The sequence below is a fragment of the Saccostrea echinata genome, unplaced genomic scaffold (assembly GCF_033153115.1).
Source record: "Saccostrea echinata isolate AGI-Se365-2 ecotype Australia unplaced genomic scaffold, CSIRO_AGI_Sech_v1 ptg000009l, whole genome shotgun sequence".
NCBI lineage: Eukaryota > Metazoa > Mollusca > Bivalvia > Ostreida > Ostreidae > Saccostrea > Saccostrea echinata.
Window position 1 is genome coordinate 35,121,277 of NW_026889758.1, and position 22,702 is coordinate 35,143,978.

Below are 22,702 nucleotides of genomic sequence, written 5' to 3' on the forward strand. Positions count from 1 at the left end.
TGGGAAATTAAGCAGAAAATGTTTGAGTAATTACCAATTTTAGTAGGAAAAGATGTCAGAGATCATCTCAACTGACAATCTGAAAATAAACCGATTCAATTGTTTTGTTTGTTTGTTTGTTTTTTTTTTTATTTTTGTTTGCTTTTTGTTTAACGTTTGTCTCGAGAATTTTTCATTCATATGGAGACGTCACCACTTGCAGGTGGAGGGCTGACCTATACTCGGCACCCAGGGCCATTGAGCAGTGAGGGACTTTTGTGTGACTGCACCTACTGCGACAAGGGACCTCGGTTTATACGGTTTTACCGATGGACCGGTCTTCACGTCCCGCAGTGGAAATCGAAACCTCGACGTGAGGATCAAATCCTTACTCCGCGACTGTACAGCAAAAGCTCTAACCACTGTCCCACGCGGGCGACCCGATTCAATTGTATACAGGAGGTGTCTTTTCTCATCCCCTGTGAAAAAAGCTGATTAATACTTTGTTTAATTAATGTTGTAAGACGTGTTTATTTACACAAATATGTACAAAAAATACTGACCAACTTTCAGTTGTATTCTGCTCAAATATTACGTGTAAAATTACAAAAGATACTTAAGGTTTTAATCCTTCTCCATGTTTTAAAAATATATTATCATTTAGAATACACAAGCTCATAAATAATAACTCTTTTTATGTCTGAAACTTTAAACAAGACGTTTTGGTAGGAAAATGAGGGAACTTGTGTTAATAAATTATGATCAATATTTCTTTCAATGTCGGGGGGGGGGGGGGGGGGGGACTCTCTAAGTCATTCAAAATTACCCATCTTAAGGCCACATGATGCTTTGATATACAAATGTACATGTATTGGCTGTTTTTGTTTTTGTACACATTGGAAATTGAGCTACATATAAACTCTTAAGTTCATCATGATATCTTTCATGTAACTCTTGTTGACATACTGTAGTACTTCAAATGCAGATACAGTTTTCGGCAAAAAAAAATTTGACCTCCGTGAACCTAGCAAAAGACCTATAAACCCAAAGATAATCTTACATATCACTTTTGGATTTATCTAATTGAATGTGCTAAAGAAATTAACATGGCTATCATAAAACGATATTATCCTAAACTCCAACAGCTTTTAATACAAAGTCTTTTGGTGCGTAAGTAATTCCAAAAACGCCTTCCACTGGTGGCAGATGCTCTGGATCCCCGGGCAGAAGCTTAAATCTCTGTACCATTGACGTCACAAACAAGAACAATTCCATCCTTGCCAAAGCTTCTCCCAAACACACTCGACGACCTATGTATGGGAAAAAATGCCTCATACAATTTGAAAAATAAATACGTACAATGTTCTTGAAACACATACACACACAAATATAATCGAAAACAAATGCACAGAAAGTAATTTCATGAAGATGTGTAGTGTATCAAATTTACAACTTTTTTATCTTCACAGAGCAGTCACTTCGGAACATTGTCCATATTTATAATTACGTGATTAAATTGCTCTTTATATATTGTCATTAAATTAAATCTTTTGAAAATATGTTTAGTCTTTACCAAGTGAGAATACCAGAACTTTCTCGGTGTTCTGAAGATTTCCTTTTTCATCCAAGAATCTTTCAGGTCGAAAAACATGGGAGTCTTGGAATATTTTTTCATCAAAGAAGACAGAATACAAATTGGGAATGAGAAGAGCGTCTTTTGGAATTGTGAAACCTTTGTAAGGAAGATCATGCGTCAGTCCATGAGGAACAGAAATTGGAGCAATTGCTCCGATGCGGAGTACTTCGTGTATTACTGCCTCGCAATATGGGAGACTTTGTTTATCTTCCATATTTGGGTATCGTGAAGAACCAATGATGTCATTTATCTCCTTGCGCATCTTATCTTGCACATCAGGATGTCGGATCATAAATAGGGAAAACCATCGAAGAGCAGTTGAGCTTGTTTCTGTTCCAGCTACGAAAAGTTCAGCAAGAATTTTTAATAACTGCTCTTCTATAAATGAAAAAAAAATTTTTTTTTATACATGTACATACTTTTTAACTATTACTTTAAATCTGGACAAAGCTGCATGAGTCTAAAGGTTGCTTTTACTGTTTGATTATTTCCTATGTAGATAAGCATTTTATCAAAATACCAAAACAAATAAGTCTTGATTAAAACTGTCAAAAAAAATTTATCAATGTCTTACCATCAAAAGTTGTGTTTGGATTCTTTTTCTCCGACTTTATTTTCTTCATGTAAACATCAATAAAGTCTCTTGGATTATTTTCGTCAAACTCTTTCTCGTGATCCTTCAAAATTTGACGAAGATGGTTTTCCACGTCTTCAACATTAGACAAAACCTTTTTAATGCGACAAGGATCTCCTGGTATGTATCTAACAAACGGAAATATCGTTGCAACAAAAAGTATATTTTCTTTGCTCAAATTTTGGTTTATCTTATCTAACAATGATACAAAGTTTTTATCACTATGGTCATAACGATGGCCGAAGGCGATAGAACACATAATATTGGAGACGCAGACATTTATCAAGGAATGTATGTTGAAAGGTTTTCCTTTCTTGGAAGTTGCCTCTTCAATGAATACTTCTATTTCTTCAATGATTCTGGACTCCAAGCTCCGTTTTCCGAACCGAATTCCCTCAGAGCATTTAAAGTGAAAGTTCTGTGTTCTTTCCATAATGCTCCTGAAGCATGTGACACGCCTTAAAAATATAAATACACATGTATAAATTGGGAGAGTTAAGATTTAGATAAATTTAGTAAGAAAACATATGATTGGCAATAAATTATATAACAGGTTCGAACTAGGATTAAGGTAATTATATTTCAATGTAGTATAAAGGTTACAGAAATATCACACCGGTCGTGACACATCCTCTGCTCATTTAACCAGTTCAGTTCAAACCATACATAATGGTAAAAGAAAACAAATATAATTTATTGAGTAAAAGACGACTTATTGAATATATATATAACTATAAATGACCAACGACACGAACGGTGATTGTTCGTGTCGTTTGGTCATTTTTAGTGCTTTATATAAATTTCCATCCGTGACCTTGTATCTACTTAGTAGATCCGACACTTAAAATATACAGTGTTGTTGGTTTTTAGTGCTTTATATATATATTAGGGATGTCAATTTTGTCAATATTTCATATTCGAATATTCAGTGAAAGTATTCGAATATATTCGATTATTCGATAAAATAAATAAAATCTGGTTTATTTTAAATATGCATCATCCTACTCTCATGAAAGGTTAGGCGTAGGCATTCTTTTATTGGAAGTAATATTGTATGAAGACTTTTGTGGGTGTACAATAAGAAATTCCATTTGATATTTGTCAGTGTTTGAAATAAATAATTGATTGAAATGTAGAAAAGTATCAATTTAACAAATAATACATGTGTATTCATAGGATCGGACTACCTAAAAAATCCCAATTTTTTGCATTTTGCAAAATCAGGTCTTTTTGTCTGTGAATTTTGTAGAATGACTGTCAAGTTAACAGTAGAGTTAAAAAAAAAATAATGCATTTTACCCGAATGAATCATATCCACCTAAAAAATTGAATGACAGAATTATTTAATATTATTCAGGATATTATGTTGAGGATGATTATTTTTTATATCACTCTTTTATATATCGAAATGTAATTTATCAGTGTGAAAATATGGATTTTCAAAAGATCTACAAAATTTTGTATAATACGATAAATTAAAATAAATATTATTAATAATAACGTATTTGTTAAAATGTAACTTTTTATATTTACATCTATCAAGTAATGACAATTGAAGTCCACTTATAAGTTTATTTTTACCCCCCCCCCCCCTTCCCCATCTTTCCAGACAATCAATGATTGGATACTTCCAATCCAATTGGGTACCCCCTTCTGTCGTTTAAATGTCCACTGTATTGTATTGTAGGGTCACGACTGCAACGTGAATTAGTTTTGAGGTTTCTTGCGGGGATATTATCGATTGAAATCTTCGTACATAACATCCAAAAAATCAATTATGCAACCGTGAATACAATGAACGATCCCTTTTCTTGAATCGTTTTGTTACATTCGTTCGTAAGATGTCGTTATTACTCTAAGACCAAGCGACTTTAACCATGTTAAGAAAGCTCTAAACACTAACAAAAAGTGCTTTTTGGACTTGGAGAAAAATATGTCATATAAGGGTATGCATATTGAAACTATTTAGTTTATTTTCAACATAGGATACCTGCCTTATTTCCGCAGGAAAAATGTTCAAGGACAAGGGACAATTCATGAACAGAAATCATGGTTGTTTACATACATTGGGAAAATAAATGGAAACAATGAATTCAACTTCTTATACTTGATCGAATATAATGCTGAGAATATTTTAATCTATTACAAATTGTGTAATAAACTGTAAATAACTATTTTTCTATCTTACTTCTAAGGGCAGATCACTCTAACTGCACAAAACTACCCTTCAAGTAAAACTCTTTAGTGTGCAGTAGTTAGAGCTTCCTTAACAGATGTTTCAAAATGTTCAAATAATTCATAAAAGGTTCAATTAAAATAAAATGAGATACCTTTGTTTTTACCGATTTCCCTCGTAAGAAAACTGTCTGGTCTTTCGGATACGACATCTCCATGTTTTATGAATACATCCCGCAGGGTATCATATCCACTTACAACGACAAGTACCTTGGAACCAGTGACCAGACTGAACACGTCGCCATATTTCTTTTTGTACTCTTCAAATTTCTCCAGTAACGTGTTTGGACTCACACTTAGGAGATTTCCAATAAATGGCACTGTCGGAGGTCCCGGGGGAAGAGTAGAGTCTCTAGTGGTTTTCCGCCACCATATAAATAAAAATACAACCACACTTGCCAGGAAAATAGTCCAAAAATCAATCATTGTGTTAATGTGTCGAAAGTGTCCAAAATCTGGAGTACCTGTGTAAATCCCCGTCTTTTTATAAACCAACTCTAATGAATAACAGTCTGGATAAAAACTGAATTACATGCAAGCTTTTACCCCAGCCACCTCTATCTTACCTTTTTAAATATGCTGAGTAATATGGCGATCAGTCCTTGACCATGTTTACATCTGCCGAGAACACATGTACTGGTCGTAATACAGTGAATGTCTCGTTTTTTGTTGTTGTTTGCTTGTTTATTTATTTATTTTTGTTGGCGTGTGAGTAATTAAAGCTGAAAATATTCTTTATGTTTGTTAAAAATTATTCAAGAAAAAAAATTCTCATAGTAAATGCATGCAGCATATTGTTTTAACGAGACATGTAAACAGATAGAATTTCTTGCATTTATCTTGTTTATTTGTTTCTTTGTTGCACAAATAGATAAAATTAAGGTAGTCATTTAATATCAGATTTAATGTCAGACATGCTAAATTAAGCAAGAACATACAGTTTAAAATCAACTGTAAATTTACAGATACAATGTAGAGAGCACTGTACGATATGCCTCAATAATGTGAAATACGGTCAGCCTTAAGTACATCCCCCTGAATATTGACCTCAAGCCTATGTGTTTGTATGTGTATGAAGGTGGGGTCCATCAAAACATCTGAATGTACAAGTTACAAAATATGGTACTAAAGACGAGAAAAACCTGTTCACCATTTTTTTTAATTATAGAGGGGTTAACTTGCTTCGGAACGAAATAACTAACCCAGATACTTGTTTCTTTAATAATTTTTAACCCATAGTATAATAATAACACATTATTATTCTACACAAGTTTAAAAAAAAGATTACAGAAATAAGTTCCTTTGTAGTAGTTATAAAATAGCACGGTTCCCAGAATAAAATATACATGTATTTTATCAGAAAACAGCAATAAACACGTTGATAAATATATATTTAATGGGTACTATTGATTTTTTTTCGTATTCAACTTATTTCTTTTTTTCCCTTAAAACTTATTAAAAATTATTTCTTCACTTAGTATCTTTGTAAGGTTGAAGTACATTTTATGACATATTAAGATTGTCAAGTCCAAGACAATTTTCTCCAACAGTTGGTTCATTCCCAGCCGAAAACAGAGACGAAACGTATCCCAAACACTCATGTTTGACATGATTGATAATGCAAAATACTTTTCGTCTATCTTTAAGGGTATTCTTATAAAAGTGAATTTCTCAGTGCTTATATATATATATATATATATATATATATATATATATATATATATATATATATATATATATATATATATATATATATATATATATATTTCTGTTAGGTAGGGACCTGCTCAAACCTTGTACATATGTGTGAAAATCAAATTTTATTGCATGGATTAGATGACCCCCTCCCTCCTCCCCCACCTCCCCCCAAAAAAACACTCACACACAAACAGCTCATAGCTACTTTTCTCTAAAACTTTCTTTCAACATGATAAATGATTAATAATTTTCTTTGACCGAAGCTTTGCAATTCTACCTTCAGTTTAATAACAAAGCTATATAAATAAAGCTATGTTATCATCATTTTTTTTACTTAATCCAATATTTTTGTATCTGTATTCTGAACTCAAAGTATTTTACTGTACAGTAATAATTGAATGTCTGTATCAAATTTAACATAACCAAGAAAACCAAAAAATCATCACGAAATCAAACATCATGACTGTTGACCACCGCTTGAATTTATTCAATTATACACATAAATATGTACATATATCAATATATTTGTACATTTCATAGGTCTTTATTTAAAATATTTAAACGACTTTTATACCATGCTGTAGAATTACACAATGACTGGCCAAATATAGGCAAATTAGGTGCTAAATATTGAATAATATGTAATCAAAGATTACAAAGCTAAATACTGAATAATATGTAATCAAAGATTACAAAGCTAAATAATGAATAATAGGTAATCAAAGATTACAAAGCTAAATACTGAATAAAAGGTAATCAAAGATTACAAAGCTAAATACTGAATAAAGAGTATTCAAAGATTACACAGCTAAATAATGAATAATAGGTAATCAAAGATTACAAAGCTAAATAATGAATAATAGGTAATCAAAGATTACAAAGCTAAATAATGAATAATAGGAAATCAAAGATTATAAAGCTAAATACTGAATAATAGGTAATCAAAGGTTACAAAGCTTAATACTGAATAATAGGTAATCAAAGATTACAAAGCTTAATACTGAATAATAGGTAATCAAAGATTACAAAGCTAAATACTGAATAATAGGTAATCAAAGATTACAAAGGTAAATACTGAATAATAGGTAATCAAAGATTACAAAACTAAATACTGAATAATAGGTAATCAAAGATTACAAAACTAAATAATGAATAATAGGTAATCAAAGATTACAAAGCTAAATACTGAATAATAGGTAATCAAAGTTACAAAGCTAAATACTGAATAATAGGTGATCAAAGATTACAAAGCTAAATACTGAATAATAGGTAATCAAAGGTTACAAAGCTAAATACTGAATAATAGGTAATCAAAGATTACAAAGCTAAATAATGAATAATAGGTAATCAAAGATTACAAAGCTAAATACTGAATAATAGGTATTCAAAGATTACAAAGGTAAATACTGAATAATAGGTAATCAAAGATTACAAAACTAAATACTGAATAATAGGTAATCAAAGATTACAAAGCTAAATAATGAATAATAGGTAATCAAAGATTACAAAGCTAACCTCAACGAAAGTTATATTGGTAAAGCAAAGACTCACATGAAAAACAAATTCTGGTAGTGCACATTTCTAGATGCATCATCCATCCAATTTTTGTCATCATAGGGCTTATCGTTACTTGGGAATGAATGTTAAAAGGTGTGGAACAGTGAAGAGCAGTTAACAATCTCAGAAACGCAATAAAAAATACAAATCGTGAATAGAGCAAAAACACAGAGCACTGGAATCATCAGAAGGCGGACCAAGTGCCCAGGAGGAGTAAGCGTCTTCTGCTGACCGGTCACACCCGTCGTGAGCCCTATGTACTAATTAGGTGGACGGAGTACTCCGTAGTAATCATGGAGAGGGGTTATATAGGCAATGTCTGCTTCCCAATCCATTTATATTCCATTACATAATAAAATATGTTTAAATAAAAAAAGTAATCCGAATACAAATATAGTATACAAGCAATGACCTAATAATTGATATGAAACGTCTCAGACAAAATACTACCCAAAGAGTGGTTGTATTTGCAAACAAGGTCATTATCACGACCGTAGAATTCGGGGAACGCTGACTTTAAACGAAGGTGTTGAAATCCCTGTAAAATCAACTTACTTGCCAGTAGCTTGTCTCGGTTAAAAAATGTTCGTACTGAGAACATGCTCTTAAGTGTCGAATAAATTTGAAGATATAGAAATCATATGCAGGTTTTGGAATATGACTACAAACATAAGTGAAGTTGGCGATAGAAAAGCTGAAGTCATCCCGTGTGTCAAACAGTTTAGTTATTCATTGGCCATTATCTTCTGTAGTCAGTAAAGCATTCAGGTATGAAATAGATCTAGCATACTGTGGTGTCTTTTATTTCGAATTCACTAGGATATATTGAGAGTCGAAATATGAATGAAAATAACCATAAGGGCTCACAGTTACTTGGGAATGGACCTGTTCCAAACACAGATCTGGTAAATGTGCATACCTAGATGAAGCATCAACCTGCACGTTTTGTCTCCAATGGGCTCATACATGTAATTTCTTGAGAATGGACCTACTCCTTCTTTCATCTAGAAAATATATCGTCAGATACCGCATCCGAAGCAAGTCTAGTGGTGTACACCGCTAGATGCATCAATCATGCAAGTTTGGTCAGCATTGGCTAATAGTTACTTGGGAATGGACCTTAAACCGGGACGCCAACGTTAAAGCCGACGCCATAGGTATAGCATAAGCTCATTTCGTCTTCGTTGAGGTGAGTTAAAATTGCCTGACAGTAAATTAAATTTTGTATCTTTATGGAAATGAATCGTACATTGCAGTGAAAATACTAAAGAATGCCGGTCATCGATCGTTGAACATTCTTATCATGTGAATTAATGAACGCTTACTGCTTTATTAAAGAAAATAATTGGCTAGGGGACTATTGTACATGTATCATTTTTGATACTTGTAAGACAAGGTTATAGTTAAAAGTGACAACTCAAGAGATTACTTTATGAAATATGTGAAACCTATAGTTTTGTTAATGTTATTTTATCTAACGAATGTGTGAAGCAAAAGGGTGGCTAACTTAGCTAAAATAGGCCACTTCAATTAAGAGCGCATGGTGCCAATGAATAACTGTTAATCTTATGCCTAGGGAATAACTGACATGCATTTCATTATTTAGTTAACTAATACTTGTGCTCTTATTACTTTAAATGTTTCAAAAAGAAATCGACTGATTGATGGAAAATATGAAATTTGTGCATTTCATACATTTAGTCAAGAAATTAAACAACTAAACACTGGTTGCCTTTAATAAGACATCTTTTGGACCATAAGTCACCCCGAGAACCCCTTTTAATGGTGGTATCTGTTTGGGGTCAGCAGGAAGGATTTTAAATCGCTGCATCATGGATGAAGCAAACAGAAACAATTCCATCCTGGCCAAGGATTCGCCAAGACAAACACGACGACCTGAGAAATAAACAAAGGATATAAATAATAATAAAAATAAAAATATTAAACGGGCGATTGTGAAATTACATTTATAATGGACACAAAAAGGTATCTCATCTTTGACGGGTTTCTAATGAAAAAGAAAATTGAACGGGCGATTGTGAAAATACATTTACAATGTATAATGGACGAAAAAGGTATCTTTGACGAGTTTCTGATGGATGACAGACAATGTGATCACTGATCAATTCTGTACCAAAAAATGCAACTATTGCTGGAGAAGCAGATAACAATTATTCTTTCTATTTACTTAAGTCTTAAAAATCTTTTTAAAGTGCATCATTTTTGACAATGCTGAAATGAAAAATCTGATCAAATCAATCACTAATTAAAAAAGCCATAACAATTTAATCCCGGGAAATTAAAACTCTTACCAAGTGAGAATGTCAAGACTTTGTCTGTGTTAATCAATTTTCCCTCACCATCCAAGAATCTCTCAGGTCGGAAGACTTCCGGATCTTCAAACACGTCTGGGTCAAAAAGTACAGAATATAGATTAGGAATTAAAATAACATCTTTCGGAATAATAAATTCTTTGTATTTTAAATCAGTTTTTAATCCATGAGGGAGAGATAAAGGGACGACACATCCAATACGAAGAACCTCATGAAGAACTGCCTCTGTGTAGGGTAGATTTGGCCTGTCCTCCATTGTAGGGTACCTGGAATTTCCTATGACGTCATTGATTTCGATTCGCATTTTTTCTTGCACTTCCGGGTTTCTGATCATAAAAACAGCAAACCACCTAAGAGCTGTAGATGTTGTTTCCGTTCCAGCAGCAAAGAAATCTAACAAAAGCTTCACCAACTGTTCATCTGGAAAATAGTTGAATGCTATTACATTTTTAAATCTAAAAACGACCCTTAAAGTAAAAACTCTCACACTCTTTCAAATGCCAACAAAACTTCATTTCCATTATGAATTCCGGCGAGGAGTATGCTAGACGATGGGCTTAATATGAAAGGGAAGACCTTGACATTGTCAGAGTGGATAAAGATTTAGCTTGGAAATTATATATTTTTACACCAAGAGTCAATTTATCTTTTAATAACACATAAATGTTCATTCAAAAAATAGCAAATTAAGAGTAATTATTTTTACACAAAGGTTAACATTTACTCTTAATCTCATGTTTTTGGGGAGTTTTTTTACATTGAGGGTTGCAAATCTCATCATCTACTTAGAATGTAGAATACGGAAGTAAAAAGTAAAGCTTAAGATTGTGTACACTTACTTGTTACTTATTTTTGCCTGCAAAGTCAAAATACCTATATAAACTTCAAAGACGCATTGCTTCGTGCAACTCTCTCATAGTTTATAGATTAATAATTCTGTTAGATTAACTCACCATCAAAGGTCGTGTTTGGGTTGCTCTCTTCCGATTTCATTTTCTTCAAATACACATCGATGAAATCTCTAAGATTGTTTTCATCAAAGCTTTCTTTGTGATCGCTGATAATTTTTAAAAGATACTTTTCCACCAAATCAACATTCTTCAATACTTTTCTAATCTTTAATGGATCACCTGGAAAATACCTCAAAAACGGAAGAAAGCTCGCTAGAAACATCATATTTCCATTGCTTAAGTTTTCGTTTATTGCTTCGATGAGTGACATAAAATTTTTGTCGCTATGTTCAAATCTTTTACCAAAGTTAATGGAACACATGATATTTGAGACGCATACAGTTATCAAAGCTTGCATATTGAATGGTTGTCCATTTGTTGACTGAACTTCGTTGACAAAAACATCCACCTCCTCCAATATTTTAGATTCCAAGCTTCGTTTTCCAAATCCAAACTCTCTGAGAGCATTTAGACTGAATGTTCTGTGCTCTTTCCAAAATTCTCCCGAGGAAAGGATGACACCTTTATGTAACAAGAGACCCAAATATCACAACGCTCACCATGTTAAACATTGTTTGTTTATTTTCTCATAAAAAATTTTGACCGTATATTTTATCACAATTTCTGTTCAATCCTAGGGTTTACCACCATATGATTACCACCATATGCCTTAAATGTACTTTAAGGAGGGATTCTTGTCTGGTTTCTGACTAAATGAAATATTCAAAGTATATTTACTTATATGTACTATATATTTTGATGTAAGAGATTTAAAAAATCATATTTTTCTTTCCTCCGGACAACTGTACAACTAAGAATAAAAATGGTAAACCGAGTTTGAAATCTAGCAGGAACCATATTTTTGGCGGAACGGCGGTGTATGAAAATATCTCCTTTAATGCTTCTCAAAATATCTACTAAACAATGAATTTATCTGGAAATTTTAAACAATAAGAGACTTAATGAAATTTTCATATGGAACTGAAATTGATAATCATGGACTAAAGTTTAAAATGTATCAAATAAGTATGATTTTCCAAACAAATTAAAATCTTGTTAACTTTTGAAAGCTTCCAGTCTAAGTCTCTAAGAACAGATATGAGCTAAAATTAGTAAAATGGGGGGGGGGGGGTTCTCTCTTATTAAACGGTCAAAACTTTTTGTTTTTATATCATTTTGTATCTTTATAAAATTACTTTGCCATATGTGAAAATTAGAAAAATTTAAATATATGAAGCATATAAAAATAACTAATATTCCCTTAAAATTTCAGTAAAAGATAAGAAATTCGAGTTAGCCGATAACTATTTCAGTTAAATTATTTTTGTCAATTTAGTACTATCATCTGATATACCTTATATAGTAACATCATTTTTTAAGCAAAAAGAAGAACATTTTATCTTTTGAAATAGGAATAGGCATCACATGATTGGCAACATAATTTTTTTTCATTCTATATGTTATTCAAAAATATAATGATTTTGACCTGACCTTGCTTCTAAAATAAAACGGTCAAATTAATTCTAACTGATATCATCACTTGATATTCTCGTCTTGAATCTTTGAAAATTTCATTAATTTCTAAATACAAATAAGTACGCTGGGACAAATTTCCGCGGAAAATTTGTAACGGCGTACATAGCGTAAATTTATACCAATGCTGAAAAAAAGTACTTTTACATTACCTATTTTATCCTCCTCAAAGCTCAATGAGTCATGTTTTGAATAAATATGAATTCGCAGTACATTGGTATGCATGATTATCAATATGAGTATTTGTGACATTGCTGTTTTGGAGAAAATATAAAAGATTTTTCATATATATTTGATGTCTTGTCCTGGTGGCCCCAACTATACCTCGGGGTCATGGGTGGAAAAAACTGAACAAGTTTTATCCTATTTTTATTGTTGCCCTGATTTTTTTCTCTCTCCATCCATTTCTTGGAGATAAATTATAATCCATTACTGTGACTAATCTCTATACCCGCAGGCCATGATTGGAGTAAACTTACTTTGAAACTTTCTGAGGATGTTTGCATATGTGTATGTAAAAATAGAAAAAGAACCAAAAAAGACCCCCTTTAAGTATGCTAAGAATATGGTCATATGAAATCTGATAGAGGTTCAAGACATCAGACCCCAAGAATATATAAGATATATATCATTATAAACACAATTTAATTTTCAAATGGTGTCCCTGGTAAAAGTAATATATGTAGATATACTTGTACAAATTGTTTTGAAAATTATAAAAAAAATGACCCCAACAAGTTTCTGTATGTACCTAACTACGAATATTGTAAAATATTAGTCTTATACCTTTATACTTGGTTATTACTTTGGTTACAAAAAGATCTGGCCTTTCGGAAACGATGTCCCCATGCTTAATGAAAATATCTCGAATGGTGTCCATTCCGTTCACAACAACCATTGTTCTGGTACCTGTAATCAAGCTGAAAACATCCCCATACTTTTTTCTGTAAGTCTGGAAATTCTCTAACATAGTATCAGGAGACACAGAGAGTAGATTTCCTAGGAAAGGAATAGTGGGTGGACCCGGGGGTAAGGAGGAGTCCCTAGAGGTTTTCCTCCACCACACGCACAAAATAATAACCGCACAGGCAAGAAAAAGTGTCCACAAATCTATCATTATCTTTCCTTGAAAGTCAGTTGTCGATGAGTATGGCACGCAGTAATAACCTTCTCAACTGTAAAATCTTGTTTGTTTGTTTATTTGCTTAACGTCCCTTCGAGAATTTTTCACTCATATCACAGGAGTTCGCAATTTTAGCATAGCTCATGGCTTGGTCAATCGAGTGATTTCTATTGACTTTATTGATAAAATTGCGAACTCCTGTGCTCATATTCAGACGCCACCACTTGCCGGTGGAGGGCTGCAAATTTAGACCTTTACTCGTCACTTAGGGCCTTGATCATGAGCAGTGGGGGTCTTTTACGTGCCAGCACCTACTACTGGACTACTGTTTATATGGTCTCATCCGAAGGACCGGTCTTCACGGCCAGGAACACGTTAAGTTTCTAGACAGTACCGTTGTCAGAAACCTTTAAAGTTAAGCACTGAAACTGGTTCGTTGTCATGAACATACAGGTGAGGTTATGATAAAATCCGTGTGAGAAGTTTTTCATTTTTCAAGTTAAATTATCTATAACAATGTCTGAAATTGCAATGGGAAACAGGGCTGACACCCTATTTGGTGTTGTATGAATTTCAGCCGTTAAAAAGAAGTAATAAAAGAAGAGTTTGCATTGGCGACATTTAATCTGTTGAAATCACTTGTGGATTTGATTCGTTTTCCTACTGAGATGTTATATTTTTCGTAAATATAATATAATATACACACCAATTGATGCAAACAGTATCAAGACATGTTGTAAGTAATATATAGAGTACCTTTTAACGAGTTTATCTTCAGATATCAGACGAGGGGGCTTGTCCCCCGAGTCTGATATCTGAAGATGCACGAGTTAAAAGGTACTCTATATGTTTTGTATCATTGTTCTCGGGTATTGAGCTACCTATGATCTATCAAATTCACGTTAATAGCACTTAATTCAACTACATATTCCCATGCACTGAATTAACCATGATCTATCAAAATTTCATCATACCATTTTATATAACCAATGAAAAAAGAGCACGTGATTCGGAAAGTATAGCGCGCTGTATTTCTTGAACTTTCTACCTCGTCCATTCATATTTTGAACGCCATGAATGACGGTTGTGATTTTATGCTTTCGCAATTCTTACAGACACGGAAACCGAAATTATGAGGGAAAATTCCATAGATCAGTTAGGAAACCAGATGCAGGTTGAAGATTCTTTGGGAAGTATGACGTTTGATCTACCGGAACTAAAAATTGAACCTATTACGGATTTCGATATAGGAGATATTTTAGACACGATGGCGTAAATTTCACCAGTCCTGAGGTCGACACGAAGACGAAAAATGAAAGGTTTGTACAAGTGTCCGATTATGAAATTCAGCGTTTGATAGACTCTCAAAAAATATCCTCGTAACGTTCAAGCTAAGGAGTGGCGTGCGGCACGGGAAAATGTCCACTTTTGACCGAGATGAACAGCGATTCTCTAAATTACTGGATGCAGCGATTTGTGTTGGAATTAGAAAACAAGGAATATCCACCTCGCTCCCTGTACTACATTGTGTGTGGTTTGTTATGCTTCAAGTTTATGAGAGACGAAAACATTCATTTATAAAAATGTGCGTGTGTGAATTTCGTTTTGGATTTAAAAAAAATTGACGTGCAAAATTTAGAATTTTTTATGTAGACCTAAGGAAAGATATACCTTCACTATGTTTATATGTGCTTGTATTTTGCTCATAAAGTCTGCTACTTTGTTTATATATTCTTTTTCTTTATCAATGTAAGGTCAAGGGTCATTGGAGTTGTTGCATCATTACCCTGGTGTGTTCTATCTTGATAGAGCATGGTTGTTAGAGCACAGTTAGTCATGGTGTATCAGAAATAAAAACACAGTGGACATCAAAGGAAAAAGACCGCAACAATGATACAAAGGTGGGAAAAAGTATAATATGCTCCATGAAGCATGTTTTATCTAAACAATTTAGCTGTATATTTTTTAAAGATCATCGGAGAACACCAACTCTTTGCATATTAATTGGAAAATACGTCTAGTTTTTAACTGCAGAGTTTTACCGATTTCATGCAAATAGCGCGCTCACAATATAACTTTTCTAAAACCGTCGTATAAGTGATAAGTGAAAGTAACTACAGTTAATTGATAAAACATCGTCGATTTATCTAAATATCGAGTTGAAGGCCACAGCAAGAGTTTTCTTCTGAAAAAGAAGTTTTGAATAAATTCTGCTTCAAAGGAACAAAAAAAAACCCCACCCAGGTCGGCTACTAAAGGAGTACAGCTAGTGCTAACAGTAATTCCAACAGATTGTTGGAAGACCTGGCCTCTAAAGACTACATAGATATTGTCAATGAGGAACCCCATCTTTTAATAATTAATAAAGTAATTTTGTAGATAACCAATCACAATATATGAAATTTTGCGAGTTCCATCTTTATTAAGGAAACAGTTGTCTGTGTTGTCAAACAGTATGGTCTTTATTTATCGTACGGGATGGTTGTACAAAGCGTAGAAAAGTCGTATGCGTTGATGCTTTTGATGTTTGAAAAGTTTTTAGATTTCAAATTTTCCATAAACTCTTTGGAGTTTTTAGAATCCAACATTTGATTTACACCACTTCTTGAATATGTAGTTGTACAACACGTCTGAAGTTTCTCGTGAAGTCTGAAGTGTTGCAATAGTTAACATTTTGGTGAAGGGTAAGGATAAGGGCTTGGATAAACATTTACTGGGCCCTGCAATATATCTTTCTTTGTTAGGATTTCTATGAATTATTGGAATCCAGTATTGGTGAAGTAAATCAAACTCACTTCCATTGACTGGAATGTTAAAAGTATATTAGTCCACTTTCATAATAATGATAATACATAATATGCTACCTACAATGTAGTATCAACTATTTATTTAATCAATTCTATCTGTGATTACCAATCGAATACATTCCTAGAAAACCAAACTGATATAGATATACACATGTACTGAAATATGGATATACATTTTGCTCATTTCATAGGTCTTTAATTGTCAGTGAGTTTTGCAACTCTCATACCATGTTTCGAATATACATGTTGGGAAAATATTGTACTTATATACAGCGTTAAAAGATGTAATGGAGTTATCCATGTATGCAAGTTAGGTCAGAATAGCGCTTATGCTTACTTGGGAATTGACCTGTTCAAAATAGTTTGAACAGCCTCTCATTCAGAAAATGTAAGTCATATGCAGAATACCAAGCAAGTTCGGCAGTGTGTATCCTTGATTGCGTTATCCATATAAATTTTGTCATAGTCCCTTGAGAATGCGTCTGCTTCAAAAAAGTTTAAACTGATCATTTAGAAAATGTAGGACGGATGCAATTCGGATGTGCAATAGTGTGTATGTATATCTCTAGCTGAACTAGATGGATCACTCGTGCATGCTTTGTCGTGATAGGGCTTTTGGTTATATGAGAATGGACTAGCTCCTAAAAGAAATCTGAAACCGACACCGTCGAAACAAGTATAGCATCGGCTCATCTCTTCATCTTCAAAATGCGTATAAAAAGAAGATAAGAAAATCAAGTTTGTGCATTTTGTATACAAGAAATTAAACAACTAAACACTGGTTGCCTTTAATAAGACGTCTTTTGGACCATAAGTCACCCCGAGAACCCCTTTCAATGGTGGTATCTGTTTGGGGTCAGCAGGAAGGATTTTAAATCGCTGCACCATAGATGAAGCAAACAGAAACAATTCCATCCTAGCCAAGGATTCGCCAAGACAAACACGACGACCTGAGATAAAACAAGGGATACTAGTATATAATAAGACAAATACGACGACCTAAAAATAAAACAAAAGACATAATAAGATAAAAATGACGATCTAAAATGAAACAAAGGATATAATAAGATACACAAGACGACCTGAGATAAAAGATATAAAAAGATAAACATGACGATCTAAAAAAAAATATCAAAAAGTACATTTGACATTAAACGAAACACAGATTTTTTCTCTGTCTTGGTAGGTATCTTACGATGGCCGATATGGGCCGGACAAAAAGTAATCACGAGTTGTGTTCGATTTGCCGGCAATTCTTAGATGCCGGCAAAAAGTAACCACGAGTTGTGTTTGATTTGCCGGCAATTCTTAGATGCCGGCAAATCTTAGATACCGGCAATTCTTATTTAAAATATTTAATTAAATTGCCAGAGGATATAGAGGTTTCAGAAGTCAAGTTATCTTAATTGGGCAAAGAGTTTGACAAAAACAAAAAACCAAAAACAACAACAAAGCAGTTTCATATCAAAGCGAAGTCAAGATATTTAACTGGCTACAAAGCAGCCTCCCCGAAAATTAAAAGAAGTCTATAACGGGGGATGGGGGTAGGGATCGGGGGCTATTTCAACACTAGTCTGGGTTACGTTCACTGTATATAGGAAAATAAAACATTTCTTGTGTAATGTATATCGGTCCTACGCAAATCTACAAGTGTAAACTGCTCTTCATCCTCATTAAGTGGTTTTTCATAATTTTTGCTTAGGATATGGTGGAGCCTAGATAAAAACAGACAATACAAATTCAGATATTTTCTGTACTTTCATGATCATCCTCACAAGTGTTTATGGTAGTTTGGTAGTTTATGAACCAGACAATTTTTTTTAAACATCTAATCAATTGACTACATGTAGCTGGGCCGTCAATCAGCAGGCAGCGTGTACAGCGTTCATTAAGTATTTGAGGGATCTCTAGATTTGTTATCAAAAAAAAAATTAACACAACTATTGAAGATCAAATAAAATATGTGTTGGTATGAATTTTAAAAGATATTATACTTTTATGTGGAGTGCACGGGTCTGGAAACCCCTTAAACAATGCCTGTATGCGTTTCCCCCCCTCACTTCTCTCAGTATTCTGGGTTTTTTTTGTTTTTTTTTCAAACCATTTGCCCTGTTAAGTTAACATGACTTCTGTGACCTTGATATTCTCTGGCATTTAAATTAAATGTTACATATGAGAATTGCTATTGCATGTAACGAAGATTTACCGGCATCTAAGAATTGCCGGCAAATCAAACACAACTCGTGGTTAATTTTTGCCAGCATCTAAGAATTGCCGGCAAATCAAACACAACTCGTGGTTACTTTTTGCCCCGGCCCATATCGGCCATCGTAGTATCTATATTTCCACATAGAAATTGTCAAGTGCATGCTGCAAAAATTTTGATATACCCCCCCCCCCCCTTTTTTTTTAACAAGACTATTTCAATTGATCTGGTAATTTTTTTTCCATGTACTGTAACTTAGTTATTTGTTAAAAACAAAAGGCGTATGTCTTCCATGCTCGGATCTAGAGAGGGGGGGGTCTGGACCCCCCCCCCCCGAATTTGCAGAGTTATTAAAATTATATACTGAAGCAAATAAAAAATGACTTTGGACCCCCCCCCCCCTTGAAAACCCGGATCCAACCACGAAATAGTTTTTCACGTTTTGGAAGTGGATTTGAACTTCTTTTTTTGTCAAGAAATTTCTGGGTTGGAATTTTTTTTCACTGATCCCCCTCCCCGAAAAATTCCTGGATCCGCGCCTGCTATAATGTGTACAGGTTTGAAAAAAAATGTAATGCCGTTCTCTACTACAAATATATATCAACAAAATGGGAAGGAAAAAATCCAAAAGTTTTGTATGGAATTTTTAACCTAACATGTACAGGAAAAAATACTGCAAGTCAATTCTGCATAGTAAAAATATAGAACGTGCATTTTCAGTTGTTCAAAGTTGTTACTATGTTTATAAATGGATCATTTCTGGCGACATAGATAGTCTTCAAAATCTTTACAAATCTGACAAATTCCTTTTCAAAATACAAAAATCCTTATAGATATTCGTGATGGAACCAAGGGAAATTAAAACTCTTACCAACTGAGAATGTCAAGACTTTGTCTGTGTTAATCAATTTTCCCTCATCATCCAAGAATCTCTCAGGTCGGAAGACTTCCGGATCTTCAAACACGTCTGGGTCAAAAAGTACGGAATATAAATTAGGAATTAAAATAACATCTTTCGGAATAATAAATTCTTTGTATTTTAAATCAGTTTTTAATCCATGAGGGACAGATAAAGGGACGATACATCCAATACGAAGTACTTCGTGGAGGACTGCCTCTGTATAAGGTAGATTTGGTCTGTCGTTTATAGTAGGGTATCTCGTATTTCCTATGACGTCATTGATTTCTTTGCGCATCTTTTCCTGCACTTCTGGATTCCTGATCATGAAAACAGCAAACCACCTAAGTGCTGTAGATGTTGTTTCCGTTCCAGCAACAAAAAGATCTCCCAAAAGTTTTATCAATTGTGCGTCTGTAAAAGTTAACATTTGTTATTTTGTAATTGCATCCTAATAGATCTGACGCAAAGCAAATCTTTTCTTAGGTGTTTTTTAATTATTAAATTAGATGTTCAGCATGTCTGTACCATTGTTTACATAAGCAATTCTTAATGTTACAACAAAAATCTTACATAAAGGGCAAATTACATGCACAGATTTTGGACATGTCACTTACATTCATATAAATGATTCTCCCTACCATTTTACCAGAAGCCTTTTTTTTTTACTAGGGGAACCGTGTTTCTTAGGGTGTTCAAGGTCATTTTTCCTTTCTTGACTACACTAATTTGAACTCTGAAAATCCCGTCCGGGGGGGGGGGGAGGGGGTCCTGAACCCAACCAGCCCCCCCCCCCCGATCCGCATATGATTGAGTTTAAATTATTCACTTTTTTCATTCAAGTGAGACTTTTCAAAAGTGTGTCGGGATATTCCGTTTGGATGCTCAAATATCCTATTACTTCGAGTGATCTTTTCTGTACAAACTTTTATCAGTCATTGTGTCTGTGTGTCTGACAACAGACCCCTATTAAGTCTATACCTTATTGAATACAGAATTTTCGGATAATAATTTCAGAACTCCTACAGCAAGAACATTTGCACTGGGAAAAATAAATATTCATCAAGGTTGCAACATACCATAATATTTATAAAGGGTGACTATCTTTAAAGAAGGCAAATATTTTATGACAAGCCCCATTGATCATAAAGAGCAGAAAAAAGTGAAAGTAAATTTATTGATCCCTACTGTTTTGCTGCAAAAACCGAATACATATACTTTTTCAAACACACTTCACTTCGTGCAACTCCACAAGAATTGCATGGATTTACAAACGTGTGGTATTAACTCACCATCAAAAGTCGTGTTTGGGTTGCTCTCTTCCGATTTCATTTTCTTCAAATACACATCGATGAAATCTCTGACATTATTTTCATCAAAGCTTTCTTTGTGATCACTGATATTTTTAAAAAGATATTCTTCCACCACATCAACATTCTTCAATGCTTTCCTAATCTTTAATGGATCACCTGGAACATACCTTAAAAACGGAAGAATGCTCGCTAGAAACGTTATGTTTCCATTGCTTAGATTTTCGTTAATTGTTTTGATGAGTGACGTGAAATATTTGTCATTATGTTCAAATCTTTCACCAAAGTTAATTGAACACATAATATTTGAGACGCATACAGTTATCAAAGCTTGCATATTGAATGGTTGTCCATTTGTTGACTGAACTTCGTTGACAAAAACATCCACCTCCTCCAATATTTTAGATTCCAAGCTTCGTTTTCCAAATCCAAACTCTCTGAGAGCATTTAGACTGAATGTTCTTTGCTCTTTCCAAAATTCCCCCGAGGAGAGGATGACACCTATATGGAAATGGTGTATAATAATACACATGAAACATGTATTGTTGATTGTGTCGTTGGTTATTCCTCACCCTTTTACACACAAAGTCTTAACTTATACTGGTATCTTTATATCATCAAAAGGAAGATTTTTTTTAAATTTTAATACGTGTGTCTTCCACTAAATTTACAAAGATCAATTGTTAATGAGTACATGACTAAATTTTCAAAAAAAAAACAAACAAAATAAAACCATGAAACAAGCAAACCAAACAAGGCAAAAAGAAAACAAAGGAAGAAAACAGCATGTGCAGAAATTACTGGGTATTATTGTCCTGTGAAATCTCACTGAGGTTAAGGCCCCAAGAGTAAAAAGATGAATGAATAACAAGTTAAAAGTGGACAATAAATTAATTTATAAAGTTGGCCTTTTCGGTGCCTGCAAAAATCATTTGATACGCCTTTTTTTCAAAAATTACAAAATATGACCTCAACAAGCTCCTGTACAATGCTATGTAAACATTAAGCTTATCCATATACCTTTATACTTGGATATTTCTTTGGTTGCAAAAAGATCTGGCCTTTCGGAAACGATGTCCCCATGCTTAATGAAAATATCTCGAATGGTGTCCATTCCGTTCACAACAACCATTGTCCTGGTACCTGTAATCAAGCTGAAAACATCTCCATACTTTTTTCTGTAAGTCTGGAAATTCTCCAACATAGTATCAGGAGACACAGAGAGTAGATTTCCTAGGAAAGGAATGGTGGGTGGACCCGGGGGTAAGGAGGAGTCCCTAGAGGTTTTCTTCCACCACACATACAAAATTATTACCGCACAAGCAAGAAAAAGGGTCCACAAATCTGCCATAATTTTTGCCTCCACAGTAACACTGAGTATGACACGCAGTAGTGACCTAAATTGATTGATCTTTTATTGACAGTCCTGAAATTTTTAACTGGCATTAAAAAGTAAGTGTACATGGTGCTGTTTTCATTGAAATTTACCTTACAGTCAATCGTCTAGGCTGAATGAAATATTTCCCTTAAAGTATTTTCGCTCAAATCTAGATTTTTTCTTAGATACACATTTTCTTCATAATTAGCTTCAATTCTGTAGAATTTTTTTTTAATTAAATAAGTAAATAAATAACGATTTTTTTTGTCAGCAGTACTTTAGATACGCATATTCTAATTCAATATCTAAACTGTATCACTAAAAGGGGGGGGGGGGTTGTTGTTGTTATCAATGCAAAATACGAGTTCAAGTCAGGTATACAGCTATTTTTTCAAACTCATTCATGGTACACTGATGTAGAACAT

At 33.6% G+C, this 22,702-nt stretch overlaps 2 protein-coding genes and 1 pseudogene across 4 annotated transcripts in view; all 3 read right to left on the bottom strand.

The window, feature by feature from the left end:
* LOC133182278 (cytochrome P450 2C6-like) overlaps positions 1-13,738 on the bottom strand; it is a 44,727-nt gene extending 30,989 nt beyond the window's left edge. The window contains exons 1-5 of one of the 3 annotated variants that reach the window (XM_061317060.1): positions 13,342-13,738; positions 11,026-11,544; positions 10,265-10,492; positions 10,052-10,147; positions 7,591-9,635 (exon numbers count right to left, since the gene is read on the bottom strand). In XM_061317060.1, the coding sequence (XP_061173044.1) occupies positions 9,457-9,635; positions 10,052-10,147; positions 10,265-10,492; positions 11,026-11,544; positions 13,342-13,672 (1,353 nt within the window). In that variant the 5' untranslated portion in view covers positions 13,673-13,738 and the 3' untranslated portion in view covers positions 7,591-9,456. Of the gene's footprint in view, positions 1-7,590; positions 9,636-10,051; positions 10,493-11,025; positions 11,545-13,341 lie in introns of those variants that run through there. The other 2 variants (XR_009720529.1, XM_061317058.1) reach the window with 2 other exon arrangements.
* LOC133182282 (cytochrome P450 2C8-like) lies at positions 1,111-4,947 on the bottom strand (annotated as a pseudogene).
* Positions 13,739-17,210: 3,472 nt separating the features above from the next.
* Positions 17,211-22,250, bottom strand: LOC133182280 (cytochrome P450 2C28-like). Its single transcript, XM_061317061.1, has 4 exons — positions 21,920-22,250; positions 20,882-21,400; positions 19,563-20,003; positions 17,211-17,435 (listed from the first exon to the last, which is right to left on the bottom strand). The coding sequence occupies exons 1-4, from the start codon at positions 22,248-22,250 to the stop codon at positions 17,257-17,259; spliced, it is 1,470 nt and encodes a 489-aa protein (XP_061173045.1). The 3' UTR covers positions 17,211-17,256.
* Positions 22,251-22,702: the final 452 nt, after the last annotated feature.

Coding starts and splice junctions, on each gene's coding strand:
- LOC133182280 (XM_061317061.1), bottom strand. CDS start 22,250: ATGGCAGATTTGTGGACCCTTTTTCTTGCTTGTGCGGTAATAATTTTG. Junction 20,004..20,881: donor CCCAAACACGACTTTTGATG/GTGAGTTAATAC, acceptor TAACTTTTACAG/ACGCACAATTGATAAAACTT. Junction 17,436..19,562: donor AGTCTTGACATTCTCAGTTG/GTAAGAGTTTTA, acceptor GTTTTATCTCAG/GTCGTCGTGTTTGTCTTGGC.